Source organism: Cetorhinus maximus, chromosome 14 (assembly GCF_964194155.1).
Source record: "Cetorhinus maximus chromosome 14, sCetMax3.hap1.1, whole genome shotgun sequence".
Classification (NCBI taxonomy): Eukaryota; Metazoa; Chordata; class Chondrichthyes; order Lamniformes; family Cetorhinidae; genus Cetorhinus; species Cetorhinus maximus.
The window spans coordinates 89,248,044-89,261,434 of record NC_135892.1 but is presented as its reverse complement, the minus strand read 5'-3'; the positions used below and the strand labels follow the sequence as shown (position 1 = coordinate 89,261,434).

The window sequence follows — 13,391 nt, the reverse complement described above, 5'->3', positions numbered from 1 at the left end:
TCAGTGTATGTATGTATGAATATTCTGTCTCAATAGTTTCATGCTATGTACTCACTTGCAGTTTGCCTCTGTTTAATATACTGCTCAAGTGCTTTTTGGCGTCTCTCATTTTGGGTTCATTCTTTTCCATTAGCGGAGTGCAATCTTTCAGCTTGCTTGTGTTTTCCTTGAGGCACTGTTCCAAGAGGGCTTCAGCAAGCAGCAGGTTTCCAAAATCATCTTTTATTTGGCATTTTAAAAAAAAATGTAACAAATAACTTTAGCATTGCCATAGAACAGAAGCAATTTAATTTTATTACAGTGCTAGCCTTTACTCCCAACCCATTTCTACATTTAAATAACAGCCGGCATTTACACAACATTGCTTATTACATATAACTTATTAACATAGGAAACATTCCAACGTGCTTCACAGAAGTGTAATCAAACAAAAATGGATACTGAGCCAAAGGATGAGCTACTAAGAGGCCTTTAAAGGAAGAGAGTTTGTGAAGAGACTTAGGAAGAAAACCCAAAAATGTCAGGCCAGCCAGTCGAAGACAAGGCCACCAATTGAGGGCAGTGTGGGGAATTGCAAAAAAGTTCCACAGTCAGAGGGACGGGGAGTTCAAATGGGGATTCAGGACTATGAGAAGGAGTAGCAAGGCCTTAAGCGGATTTAGACACGGATTTTAATTGGAGGCATTGGGGAACTGGGAGTAAGGACAGGGATGATAGAAAAACAGCACTCTATAGTAGCTTCGCTGAGTTGATGCTTCACTCTATGGCATTCCTGGTGTTGTTACTAATATGCCCTTAGCATATAATAAAGCCTTCAAAAGGACCGGAAAAATTTCAGGCTTGGGCTGATCAGTAGCAAGTTATATAAGTGTTGTGCAATTACCATCTCAAACAAATAAAACTCAGCATCTTTTCATGGTCTTTCAATGGCACCACCATCGATGAGTTCTCAACTATTAACATCTTGGATGTCATCATTTGATAGCCATATCAACAATGTGGTTGCAGCAGCAGACAAAGGCTGTGTACTCTGATGAGTAGATTGCCTCCTTTCTTCTCCAACATCTACAAGGCTCAAGTCAGGAGTGTGATGGAATACTCATTAATTGCCTGGGTGACTACCATCACAATGGCACTACTTCTGGACTCAATGTCCATTTCTCTATTACCAGAACACTGTAGCTACACTATATACAATCTATAACAACGGATTGCAAAGCTTTTGGCTTCTCAGGTCCTCCTCCCATGTTATAAAAATTCCGCAGACGCTCTGTAACACAAGCATTTTATCTGTGCAAAAAGGTAATACAATTAAAAATATATATTTATTATTACTTTTGTTTTACTTACTGTGACTAGAAGATTAATTTCATAATCTCCAATGCATTGCACGTAATGCACTGAGAGAGGTTAGAAACTAAAGGTAAGAAATGAATGACAAGTTTCCAAAACGGTGAAGATTGTCTTAATATGTGTTTTTGGAAACACTGGCATTATAGAACTAAGAGATGTTTAAATTTACAGTTATTCAGGTTCATGGATTTCTATGTATTGCTGTTTAGGGCCCAATTAACTTAAGGTTGCAGGCAATTCAGGAAGCAATCTTGAGATAATGCGTTAGTGTTGGGGCATTCAACAAGTTCTTTAATAAATGTGAAAGAATTCCACAATCCTTATGATATTTAGAGTTATGTATTTGAATTATCACAGGTACCTCTAATATATTCACAGCCATCAAGTATTTATTACACAGATGATTTAAAACCCAATCTTATATTAACCTCAACCCCCATTTAATTGGAAATTAGGTGCAATTTTATTTTTCCACTACTGCCAAGTCAGAGACAAACTAGAGCAGGATAGGACCTGAATGAGGTCCTAAGCCCTACCATTACTGGCACTGACTGCAGGGAGTGGACATGAAGAGGAAGTTCAAATTGTTGAAAGCGTGATCAGAATATTTTCATCCACTCTTTTTTTACATCAGTAACTGAAATTTTAGTGTCTAAATGGAACAATATACCCGTACATCAAAGCTAACACCTTCCCCAACCACACCCCGTAGCACCACCAATCAAGCTATCCTAGTAAAGCTATAACGCTGGTGGTTACTTGGCATGTGATTGTCCAGATATGCCCAATTCACAAAAATCAGGATAAATCTAACCCGTCCATCCACTCTATCAGCCGCCTTCCTGTCATTGGTAATTAATAACTGCTCAGCTTGGATTCCACCAGGACCACTCAGCTCCTGACATATCCCAGCTTTGTCCAGACATGAATGCAAGAGCTGAATGGCAGAGAAGGGATGAAAATAGCTGCCCTTTGCATTAAGGCACCATTCCAATGAGTACAGCAGCAGGAACCCAAGTAAAATTGATGTCAGGAGGGATCAAAGAAAAAAATCCTCCAGTGGCTGGTCACACTTGACATTAAAAATGGCCACAGAAGTCACGGCACCAATTTGTCAAACTCAAGGTTTAAATGAAATAACAAACTTTTAAAATTTCATCCCAATATGAGTAACAGTATTCACTTTTATTTATATGTTTCTTCTGTCTCTGCAGTGCTCACCCACAGCCCCCACGTTCTCAGACAGGAATTCCAAGTCAATTTCAATTCCTCCTACATATTCCTCCTCAATTTCCCATCTCCCCTGTCTCCCCAAAATCCACATATATCTCAGCTGGAACCCCCTCTCTACTGTATCTAGGTGGCCCCCAAAATTTGTCTGAACTAATGCAAAGCTATTTCTCCCAATAAGATTTAAACCCACAATTCTCAATTCAATTTTAATTCAGTTCGATTTCACTTTATGGTCCATATAGAAATTCATTTTGGGTACATTGCTCATTCATTCTAAGACTACATATAAATGACCAACAACAATAAAAAGAAAATTACCCTATCACATATCTAACTTTAATTAAAATGTATTAAAAACTATTCCAATTCAATCCATTAAAATAAAGTAAGTCCCATCATGAGTGCATATCCTCATCCATACATCAAACTCCTGTTAAATGTTCTTATGGAGAAGGGCACAAACAAGTTCAAGAACTGATTTGTCCCACATCAAAGGGATTGTAGCCTTTTCCATGAACGCATCCAACAGTAATATTGAAACAAAGGATGATTCTTATTGTTCATGACACTTTTTCCAGAGTCCTCTCACCCCCACAACCCATCTCAAAGAACAGGAAAGAAAAAGAAACAAACAACTTTAAAAAACTTAGAAAAACACATTAAGAAAACTAAGCAAAAGCTAAAATGAAGAACAATCAAAGACCCCAACATCCCCACCCCACCCCCAATTGGGAAATTTAAAAAAAACCATTTTTTAAAGAAACTGTGAACCCCAAATGAAGCAATATTTTACTTAGTTAGGTTACCTCTAGTTTTGACTATTCCAATGCCCTCCTGCCTGGTCTCACACATTCTACCTTCCATAAACTTGAGGTCATCCAAAACTCTGCTGCCCGTGTCCTACCTCACAGCAAGTCCCGTTCCCCTATCACCTCTGTGCTTGCTGACCTACATTGGCTGCAGATCAAGCAATGTCTGGATTTAAAATTCTCATCCTTGTTTTCAAATCCCACCATGGCCTCTCCCCTCCCTATCTCTGTAATCTCCTCCAGCCCCACAGCTCTCCAAGATACCTGTGCTCCTCTAATTCTGGCCTCCTGTGCACTCTCAATCATAATTGCTCCAACAGTGGTAGCCGTGCTTTCATTTGCCTAGGCCCCAAGTTTTAGAATCCCCTCCCTACACCTCTCTGCCCCTTTACCCCGCTTTCCACCTTTAAGACACTTAAAACCTACCACTTTGACCGAGCTTTCGGTCATCTGACCTAGGCTTGAATTTTTGCTCCCGAGTCAGGAGTGCAGAGTTGAGAAAATTTCCAGCACTGCAAACCCAACTCAGGAGAAAGTGCCCCAGGTGATCTTACTTTCACTCCTGGGGGGCAGGGCAGGTGTTAACGGGAGTCGGGCCTGCTGAGCCTGGAAAGAGTTTAGAGGCAACCGCAGGTGCTCCTGGGTGCTGAGGCGGGCTGTGCAAAAGGCCCGAATCAGTGATCTGGGATTCGTCCGCTGTAGAAAAACAACAGATAAGCCCTCTAGCCCTCACACTCCCCATGCTCCATCCATCCCAACCCATGCCACCTCATGGCCCCTCATACCCTCCATGCAAACCTATGCCCCTCTACCCACCCCCAAGGCCCTTTATAGCCCCTATGCCAACATGTGCCCTTCTATCCACCCCATGTCCCTACGTAGTCCCTAGGCAAACAGTGCCAACTCATGACAACCCTTTGCCCTTGCACCCTCCATGCCACTCACCCAGTATCCACCAAGGGCAGAATGTGTGTAGTTTTTCTTTTACTTCAAACAATCTTAGAAAAATGTACTGTATTCGGCAGTAAATGGTACTATGGTCTGGAAAGTACCCGATACAATACCATTGTCAGAACACTAAACACATTCATGTTAAAGTTTCTCTATCTGCTATTTAAAATTAGATGATTTAAACCAGTGATCAAATTGTAGACAGATTAATTTGATATGAATGTGTTAATTTTTATGACAACGATACGCCCTGAAATTTTCAGGCTGATATGCAACTACCTCAGACACATTTCTGAGAGACAGGATAAGACATTATAGAAGTGCTAATCTTTTCTTTTTCCCTCTGATTAGTCACAATGGTCCAGAGCTCTTCGTTTTAACATCCCTAGGTTTAAAGCACTGTCCCTGGCTTTGTCCCAAGTGAGACGAATCTAAATGTTCCCAGGTCTACCACCAGTTTCTGCAGCTCGTGACTAAAGATATCACTGTTTGTTTATCAGTTGCTATGGGAATGAGCATACCATTGGTACCAGCTGGTACCCATAGCCATTAGCCGTTGCAAAACAATACAAACATGCCATAAAAATTCACACAGCCTTTTGAATAATGAAAACCACATGTTTTCCTGAAATATGTGGCCAGGTCACTTTTTCCCACTCCAGTGGGAGGTGTTCAAAAAAATAATTTGTGATACAGAACCAGTTAATATCCTTAAGGGACAAGAGCTCTACTTGCCAGAAAAGACAGCCATAGACAACCAAAGAGGTGTGGTATAAAAAAACTAAAAGCACAAAAAAAATGAAAAAAAAGCACAGATGCTGGCAAATCAGAAAGATACAAAGAACAGGAAAGGGTGAAAAAAGAGATAGTAAGAGCTAAAGAAAAAGATTATGAAAAGAAATGTGTAGGGGATATTAAAATTGACAAAAAAACATTTTTACAATTACATTTTGAAAAAGTGGTCAGGAGCAGGGCGAGCCCCTTAAAAACTGATAATGGTGATACTGTTAATGAAAATAATGAAATGGCAGACATGCTGAACAATTGCCTTACGTCAATATTTAAGCAGAGGAAGAGGTCAGCATGCTAGACACCCGAAGGAAACTATCACTGAATCAGGGTTGGGGCTCACTAAATTAGCGTAAGCAAAACAACAATAACAAAGAAATTAAAACCACCAAAATCCATCCCAGAATTTTAAAAGGATTGGTCATAAGATTGTAAATTCCTTGACTACAATCTTCCGAAGTTCTTTCCGTTCAGGAACTGTTCCTTTACATTGGAAAATTGTGCATGTCACTCTGCTATATAGGAAAGCTGAGAGAAGGAAACCAGGGAATTGTAGACTAGTTGGCCTGACATTGCTAGAATTACGAGAGCCTATAAATAAGGATGGAGTGACTGAACACCTTGAAAATTTTCAGTTGATCAGAGAGAGCCAACATGGTTCTGTGAAGGGTAGGACATTCCTGACAAATCTGATTGGGTTTTTTGAAGAGATGATTGAAAGTAGTGGACAGGGGAATGTCTATAGATGATATTTACATGGACTTCCATAGGTATTTGATAAAGGCCCTCATAGGAGACGGTTAGCTAAATTGGAGTTCATGGACTCAAAGGCAAAATGCTAACCTGGTTAGGAAACTGGCTCAGCAGCATGAGGCAGAACTTAAGGACAATGGGGAGATACTCGAATATTTGCCATATTTATTAACAACAGAAATGGCAAGGTAGAAAGCCACAGATCCAAATTTGCCAATTTAAAAAAAAATTCATAGAATAAGAGCATCGATGGCAAGGCCAGCATTTGTTGTTCATCCCTAATTGCCCTTGAGAAGGTGGTGGTGAGCTGCCTTCTTGGACTGCTGCACAAAGATGTCACAAAGATAGTCAGCAGTATAGATGAAAGTGTCAAATTATAAAGAGATTGATATATTAAGTGAATGGGCAAAACTGTAGCAATTGGATTTCAAAGTATGCAAATGTGAGGTCATCTACTCTGCACCTAAAAATGATAGAACGGGATACTTTTTAAGTGAGGAAAAGTTAGAAACAATGAGGGTCCAAAGAGATTTACGATTCCAGGTACATAGATTATTAAAATGTCATGAACAGGTACAGAAAATAATCAAAAAGGCTAATGGGATGCTGGCCTTTATATCTGAAAGACTGGAATGCATGCTTTAGCTTTGCAAAGCCCTGGAGTATTGTGAGCAATTCTGGGCACCACACCTTAGGAAGGATATACAGGTATTGGCCTGTAGGGAGTGTTGCATAAATTTACCAGAATAATACCTGGTCTCCAAGGAGAGGTTACACTAAGTAGGGGTATATTCCCCGCAATTTTGAAGATTAAGGGATGACTTGATTGAAGTTTTCACAATATTAAAGGAAAACAGTTAGTGCAGATAGAAATAAACCATTTTTACTAGTTTGAGAGTGTAAGATTAGGAGGCAGTGTCTAAAACTTAAAGCCAGACCTTTCAGCAGTGAAATTAGGAAACGCTTCTAAAAGCAAAGGATGGTAGAAGTTTGGAACTCTCTTTTGCAAATGGTAACTGATGCTAGATCAATTGTTAATTTTAAAACTGAGATTAATAAATTTTTGTTAATCAAAGATATTAAGGGATGTGGGACAAAGGTGGGTAAATGGAGTTAGGTCATAAGACCTGACTGAATGTTGGAACAAGCTTGAGGGACTAAATGCCTTACTCCTGTTCCTATGTTTTGACCTGCTAGTAAAAAAGATACAAGCCAGTCTAGTACATTTCTCCATAAATACACATAGAGCGGTGTATCGAAGTACAATTAGTACCTTTCATCCGAGCCCAAACTAGAGCAGGATTGGGCCTGGGTAGGGTCATGTTTGAGAACAGACTTTAAGAAATTATACCACAAAGGAAGGCCATTCAGCCCATCACACCTGTGCCACTGCTACTTCTCCAACTGGAGTTCCTTCCTCTAAACCAATCTTTCAGCCCTTTCCCCATATCCTTTGATAATTTTCTTCCTTTAATTCCCTTTATATATTATTTTCTCTGCCTCATGAACAAATTATGATCAAACATTTCATGCTTCATTACCCCTCTGTATGAAAACAATCTTTGAACTTCCTTCTTCAATCTTTCAGTGAATGATACCACATCATAAGGCAGAGAGATAGACAGGTAGAAAGCATATTGACTGGTCATTCATCTAATGGCCATTGGTAGAATCTTACTGGTGCCAAACTGGCAGAAAGGTGGCATAAGCACTTCACCATGTTCCTCAACAGAGGCTCCCACATCTCAGCAGATCCTCTGCATCAAATTGAGCAATTGCCTGAGAAAGTAAGCCTATCTCTTCTTCCTTCCACGGAAGAGGTGATAAAGACAATCAAATCAACTAAACAAGGCAAAACCCCAGGCCCAGATGGCATTACAGCAGAGATTTGGCAGTGTATTAGTACACAGTATGTTAAACTTAATTGTCTTCAAGAGTATCTAGGGTCGGGAAAAAGTTCCACAGGACCTCAAGGATGTCAACATAGTCAGCATCTGGAATGGAAAAGATCCAAAAATGTAAGCAGCAACTACTAAGGAATAAAGTCTTCTCTCAATCGCAGGAAAGGTCCTCACAAGGATCTGATTAAAACCAACTACCAGACAGCATCGTAGATGTCCTCTCAGAATCACAATCTGGTTTTAGGGATAACCACTGGTCAGCCAATACGATGTTTGCAGCAAGCCAACTACAAGAAAATCACAGAGAGCAACATCAGGTTCTATTTATGCCAGCCATAGACCTAATTTGACAACGTCAATTAACCCGGTCAATGACACTTGCTCTCCAAGCTAGGATGTCTGAGCAAGTTTGTCAAAATCTTGTGCCTACTGCACGATGGCATGGCTGGACATGTTTGTGCCTGCGTTGAGAGATGTCCAATGCCTTTGCTGCAATCAATGGCGCAAAGGAAGGATGCATCATGCCTCGCAACTCTTCAATCTCTTCTTTGCTGTAGTGCTTAAGGAAGCCACCAGAGACATGCCTGCAGGGATCAACATTAGTCGGTAGTTAAGGAGGCAAATGCAATGTTGGCATTTATTTCGAGAGGACTAGAATATAAAAGCAGGGATGTGCTGCTGAGGCTTTATAAGGCTCTGGTCAGACCACATTTAGAATATTGTGAGCAGTTTTGGGCCCCGTATCTCAGGAAGGATGTTCTGGCCCTGGAGAGGGTCCAGAGGAGGTTCACAAGGACGATCCCAGGAATGAAAGGCTTAACATATGAGGAACGTTTAAGGACTCTGGGTCTATACTCGATGGAGTTTAGAAGGATGAGGGGGGATCTGATTGAAACTTACAGAATACTGAAAGGCCTGGATAGAGTGGACGTGGGGAAGATGTTTCCATTAGTAGGAGACTAGGACCCGAGGGCACAGCCTCAGAGTAAAGGGAAGACCTTTTAGAACAGCGAAGAGGAGAAACTTCTTTAGCCCAGAGAGTGGTGAATCTATGGAATTCATTGCCACAAAAGGCTGTGGAGGCCAGGTCATTGAGTGTATTTAAGACCGAGATAGATAGGTTCTTGATTGGTAAGGGGATCAAAGGTTATGGGGAGAAGGTGGGAGAATGGGGTTGAGAAACGTATCAGCCATAATTGAATGGCAGAGCAGACTTGATGGGCCGAATGGCCTAATTTCTGCTCCTATGTCTTATGGTCTTATGTCTTATTAAGTTCCATTCATGGAAGCTCCTCAATCTCTCCAGGCTATATGCCTCCACCAAAGTCACAGAGGCAGTAATCAGAAAACTTCTGTATGCAAATGACTGTGCCCTACCTGCCCACAACACGGGCAGCATCCAGACCACAGCAAACAAATTTTTGAGTGCTGCCAATAACCTTGGTCTCCAAATCAGTGTCTCTAAGACTGAGGTTATGATTTGGCCAGCACCCGGTATGCACTATGAAGTGCCAGACATAACCATTGATAGCACTATTCTCTAGGTTGTAGAAAAATTCTCATACCTTGGTAATGTCCTCTCTAGGGATGCCACTATTGATGAAGTTATCAGTGCATGCATCCAGAAAGCAGGTTCTGCCTGCGGCCGACTCCATGGTCACGTCGAAGCAGCACGGCCTTAAGCTGAAGACCAAATCAAACTCTAACAGACCACTATCCTTACAACCCTGCTGTATGGCGTAGAATCCTGGGTCTGTTTAAAGGTATCACATCAAAGTTCTGAAACACTTCCACCAAAGACACCCGAAGTCCATTATGAGAATTCGATGGCGGGACAAAAATCACAAACAATGAGGTCCTTTATCATATCAAAAGCAAATTACTGCAGATGCTGGAAATCAGAAACAAAAACAGAGTGCTGGAAAAACTCAGCAGGACTGGCAGCATGTGTTGTGACAAACCCCCAGGGGGAAAAAAAAACTTGCCTTGAGTTTAAATCGGAGTTCAAAGGCTGGAAACTCCAGTTCCAAGCGGGCCTCAAGATTTTCTGCACATGCGCTGGTGGACAATGGCCACACATGTTCAGTTTGTGGGTTTTCACATACTTAGGGCCGGTTTCCAGCATGCACAAATACGCTACTTGTTTCTTTAGCTCTGCAGATTGGAAACTGGTTCTGCACACCTGCGCAGAAGGGAAAAAGGAAGAAAAGTGAAACGGTGTGAAACTGGAGGTCGGGGACTTGAAGAGGAGTGCCGTTCTAGAGAAGGTGTCCCAAGGAGCAAGACACGGGACGGGACAGGGAGAAGGTTCCAAACAAAGAAAAAGATCCCAAACCAGGGAGTGGGACAGAAAAAGGTCCCATAAGGAAGTTCAAGTTAAAGGACAGAAATCTGTCTTAAAAGGTCCTGTTAAGTAAAGTTGAAAGTAAGGAGCAGAGCACTTGGCTCCAAATTTAAAAAAGCTGCAGGGAGCAGACTTGAAGCAAAGTGGGCTTGAGAGAAGCCAGAAGATCCGAGGATGCAGCCGAATGTTGGTGACTTCTTACTATGGGCCTTTGCAGTAGTGGTGTTCTGCTTGGCATGGCCAAGTATCTAAAGGTTTGGAAGGTGAAGCTCAAGTGTACATGTAGACTGAAACCCTTGAGGTGGATCCTTGTTGAAGATGTCCAAGTGCAAGTGACATTTGGAAGACAATTCCAAGGTGAATTCTTCAAGCTTGGAGGTTGGAAACCCTTGTGAGAAAGACAGAGTTTCAGAGAGACTGGTTGTCTCACGGTGTAACAAGCGTCTGAGGAGGTTGATGAAAAATCCATAGAATCTGTCATTTGGTTTTGAGGTGTGGTGTGTCTGACCACAGTTCACCTATTATTTCGTATGTACTGAATACTTGCCCTGAATAGCAGAGTATAAGGTAGATAGTGTAAATTGTGTTATCTTTACGAAGTTGTATGAATCTGTAAATGTATAGTTGGGGTGAAGGGATAGTGTGATTTGACTCATTTACTGGTGCTTGTATTGAAATCTTTTCAACCTTTTTGTCTAGTGTAATGTAGTTCATTTTTCTTGTTTAATAAATTTTTATTCTGTGTGTTAAAAGTACACTGGCAGACACTTGTGAATGTGTTCAGTAACTGCCCTCCAGTTTTCTAAATAGAAATTCCTAAAAAAAATCCCAGGTTTCACTCTGGGATCTGACTTGTCCAGTATTAACATCAGCTGAGATCATAACCCTGTGAAGGGAAAAACAGAGTTAACATTACAAGTCCAATATGACTCTTCGTCAGAACTGAAGAGAGGTAGGAATGTGATGGGTTTTATTCTGTTGAAAAGGGGGTGAGGGTCCGGGAGAACAAAAAGGAAGGTCAGAGATAGGTTAGAGGGCAGGGGAGACTAAATGACAAAGGTATCACGGAACAAAAGGCAAAGGGACTGGTAATGGTTGCAGTAAAGAAACAAAGCATTGGTCCAGAGTAAGGATTAACGGCAGAATAAAGGACAGCTATGTGTAAAAACAAAAACATGAAAACAAGATACCGATCATTACTCACAATGCAGTCTCCTCTACATTGGGAAGACCAAATGGGGACTTGGTGGCCGCTTTATAGAACACCTCCACTCAGTCCACAAGCATGACCTCGAACTTACAGTTACCTGCCATTTTAATTCTCAGGCTCACATTTGTCCTTGGCTTGCTGCAGTATTCCGATGAACCCCAATTAAGCATGAGGAACAGCACTTCATCTTCCCATTTGACACGGGTGTCAGCTGTGGCTCAGTTCATAGCACCCTTGCCTTTGAATCAGAGGGTTGTGGGTTCATGTCCCACTCCCGGAAACCAAGAACTGTGATTGTACTCGAAAGAGTTGCAATCTGTGACTGTTGATAACTCGAAAGAGTTTCCCATTTGACACTTTACAGCCTTTTGCACTCAACATTGAATTTAACACACTTCAGACAGTGATTTCTGTCCTCTATTTTGATTTTTTTTTTTGCCCAAGCGCCAGTCTGTGGTGCCTCCCCAGCTCTTCAATCTTTCCTTTGCTGCCCTTTAACTCTGCCTCTCTCTCCACAGGTGCTTCCTGACCTGCTGAATATTTCCAGATTTTCTGTTTTTATTTCAGATTTCCAGCATCTGCAGCATTTTGCTTTTCCAAATCCGTAACATCCTCGTAGAGCAAAAGCAGTTTACGCTGATGGTTATAGTGTGATTGCAACCTTATTCATCCCCTACATAGTAAAGTATTTGCACGAAGGCAAAAAACTGACTAAAAATTTAAGTGACCAAGAACATCGGTGAAAACCCTACGTGTAGGTAAATATGAAGAAAAATCAACGGCAAAAGAGAAATGAAACACGTCTCTGTGGTTTGTCTCTTCAAACAGGGTACAGTTAAAGAGGAAGATAAGAAAACGCACGGAAAACGAGATTCATGCAACGCACAACAACACCTTCAAGATTTCTGCAGATCAATAAACAATTTTCACGGCAATTACTGCAGATTTCCACATCTGTAAGTTCATGGATTGTCCAAAATACTCCTTTATCAACTTTGGTTTCATTCTTAGACCAGCTTTTTTGAGATACCAAAAGAAAATTAACATAGCAAAGGTCAATAAACCGTTCCAAGCACTCAGTGAGTCGCCTAGAACTAGGGCTGGGTGGGAAAGTTCAGCAAGACTTACCATTCTCCGGAGTTTTGGGAGGCAGTTGCTTCACAAAGTTTTGAACTTTGTCCCACTGACATTCTCCTCTGCACTTTTCTATTTCTGCTTCTAACTTGTACTGTGAGAATGATATCCTGGAAGCCATTGCAGTTTGTGCCACCAGAAAAGGAACTGCTGCCAAAACACCCGAAACAGTCACTGCGCCTGCGTGGCAACGCGGAGCACGCTGGGATTTGTAGTTTTATCTCCGGTTTAAAGCCCGAAACAAAAGGCAATGCTTGAGACTAGGACAGAAAATGCTGGAAAAACTCAGCAGGGTTAGCAGCATCTGTGGAGAGAGAAACAGAGTCAACGTTTCGAGTCCGCATGACCCTTCCTCAATGTTTGAGACTGGCCCCAAACTTTCCTCTTAGGAAAAAAAGGAAAATATCCACTGATACAAGGCATTCTTAAAACAATTAAAACAAGCACATTTTCTGCAACTCTCTTATTCTGCAAATGTCTCCACCTCCTATAAATTGATTCACAATTTATTTGTTATCAAGTTAAGATATTAAGCTTGCCAAATACAATTGCTAACATTGTTAAATATCAAACAACTTGGATGTGGTTTTTGTTGTGAATATGATATTGAGAAATATCATCATTGGAAATACATTTTGTTCTATGTGGAATTTAAAGCTTGAGATTGTGCTTTATTGAAATAAATTCAGTTTTATAAAGTTGAAATTATTCGACGGATGCAGATGTCAGTTTTGATAGGCTTTTCTCATTGGTGATTTCTTAATCGTTTTATCTTTTTAAAAAAGCACAACACTCATTTCCTGTTGTTTTTGATTTGAGAAAACGTGAACTACCATCATTTATATAGTGCAGAAACTTGGGCAACAACAAGAGAGGAACAATGATTGGATGCTAATGAGATACGGATCCTGAAA

General features: G+C 41.0%; 1 protein-coding gene across 2 annotated transcripts in view; it reads right to left on the bottom strand.

Moving 5' to 3' along the window:
* LOC144689807 (tetratricopeptide repeat protein 7A-like) overlaps positions 1-13,166 on the bottom strand; it is a 324,990-nt gene extending 311,824 nt beyond the window's left edge. The window contains exons 1-2 of one of the 2 annotated variants that reach the window (XM_078557204.1): positions 12,472-13,166; positions 56-219 (exon numbers count right to left, since the gene is read on the bottom strand). In XM_078557204.1, coding sequence (XP_078413330.1) covers positions 56-219; positions 12,472-12,598 — 291 coding nt within the window. In that variant the 5' untranslated portion in view covers positions 12,599-13,166. The remainder of the gene's footprint in view (positions 1-55; positions 220-12,471) is intronic. The other variant, XM_078557205.1, reaches the window with a different exon arrangement.
* Between the last annotated feature and the right edge of the window lie 225 nt (positions 13,167-13,391).